At 38.6% G+C, this 1,654-nt stretch overlaps 1 protein-coding gene across 1 annotated transcript in view; it reads left to right on the forward strand.

Annotated features, from left to right (window-relative positions):
• Positions 1 to 19: 19 nt before the first annotated feature.
• The window catches only part of LOC102211469 (glutathione S-transferase omega-1-like), a 3,846-nt gene continuing 2,211 nt past the window's right edge, over positions 20 to 1,654 (forward strand). The window contains exons 1-5 of the mRNA XM_013909397.1: positions 20 to 130; positions 800 to 908; positions 1,012 to 1,234; positions 1,328 to 1,429; positions 1,637 to 1,653. Of these exons, the coding sequence (XP_013764851.1) occupies positions 103 to 130; positions 800 to 908; positions 1,012 to 1,234; positions 1,328 to 1,429; positions 1,637 to 1,653 (479 nt within the window). The 5' untranslated portion in view covers positions 20 to 102. The remainder of the gene's footprint in view (positions 131 to 799; positions 909 to 1,011; positions 1,235 to 1,327; positions 1,430 to 1,636; position 1,654) is intronic.

The following is a 1,654-nucleotide window of genomic DNA, read 5'->3' on the forward strand; positions in this document are numbered from 1 at the left end:
ACTCAGTTTGACACGCCCACCGCGGAACTAGAGCGTAAAATATAAACTTTAGCTCCGTCCTTTACAGTCTGTTTCAAATCATTCGTTATTTCAAGCGCCAACATGTCTGCTGAAAAGTGTCTCGCTAAAGGTAAGAAATAAAGTATTACTCTGTTAACTGAAGGCTGCTTATCGATGTGAAATGCAATAGTTTTCTCCCTCCGATTCGATCTGTGGTAAGGATTTAGCTTCGTTTTTTACAAAATCATGCTTTAGTCCTATGAAACCTCTTCGTGCCGATTTGAAAGCAGCGCCAAACGGTCCAGGTGATTATTGATTTATAAACGTTTATAAACGAAACTCTTTATGCCTGAACCAATTTGTCTGAACAAACAGCGACTCACTGTGGCGTCTCTGAAAACAAGCAGACGTCAGAAAAAAAAAAAAAAAAAATCCAGTTGAAGTACAAGCACAAATGTATAAATGTGCATAATCCACAGTCAGCTGCCCTGTAATCAAATAGAAATGGTAAATTCACTGTAAGTTTGAAAATAAAGGTCAGTTAATGCTGTTTCCAAAAAGCTTGGGATGTTGTGTAAAAATACTACGAAGACAAAATGCTGATGTGGAAGCACAACATAACCCAAACTGTCAGCTATAAAATTACTCTGAAAATTATACTACTGTACAAAATAGATTTTTTTCTTTTTTTTTTTTACTTTAGTAAAAGTTAAACAGGAGAAAAGTCTTTACGTAATCCCTCTTCAGGTTTCCCTACTGACCAGTCTTTTAATGGAAGAAACATTTTTGTATCCCTCAGGTAGCGCTGCCCCTGGCCCAGTCCCTGAAGACTACATCAGGGTTTACAGCATGAGGTTCTGCCCTTTTGCCCAAAGGACCAGACTGGTGCTCAAAACCAAAGGAATCAAGTAAGACTACTCTTTATTCTAGTTTGCTGTAGAAATGAAAAATCATCACAGTCATTCAACCTGTGCTTAAACATGCACACATAACCTGCTTTTTTGTTTTCAGATACGAAACCATAAATGTCCACCTGAAAGAAAAACCCGATTGGTATCTTAAGAAGAATCCTCTTGGTCTTGTCCCAACGCTTGAGACACCTGCTGGTGAGGTGATATACGAGTCACCCATCACCTGTGAATACCTGGATGAAGTTTACCCTGAAAAGAAGCTGCTTCCCTCCTCTCCCTTTGCTAAGGCTCAGCAAAAGATGATGCTGGAGCACTTTTCCAAAGTAGGTCACACAAAGACTTGCATATAAACCTTAACATTTTGTTTTTTGTTAACCACCACCAAATAATAATATTAATGTCACTGTTTCCTACAGGTGATACCGTACTTCTACAAGATCCCAATGGATAAAAAGAAGGGAGAGGATGTCTCCGGACTGGAAGCTGAACTGAAAGAAAAGTTTGCAAAGTTAAACGAGGTAGGCCACACCTTTGAGGCCTCTGGTTCCTTTATCCATTAACCCAACATATGAGGTGATACACTGTGTGTGAATGAGTGTGTGCCTGTGAATCACAGTCATTGATCAAAGGTTGTTTTTATTAAAACAAATAAGTTTATCTTTCCTGTCAGTGCCTGGTTATTCCAGTTAATTACAACTCTAATAAATGTAACATTCAATTTCTAGGACCTCGTTAACAAGAAG

The sequence above is a fragment of the Pundamilia nyererei genome, unplaced genomic scaffold (assembly GCF_000239375.1).
Source record: "Pundamilia nyererei isolate P.nyererei 1_Seehausen unplaced genomic scaffold, PunNye1.0 scaffold00024, whole genome shotgun sequence".
Taxonomy (NCBI): domain Eukaryota; kingdom Metazoa; phylum Chordata; class Actinopteri; order Cichliformes; family Cichlidae; genus Pundamilia; species Pundamilia nyererei.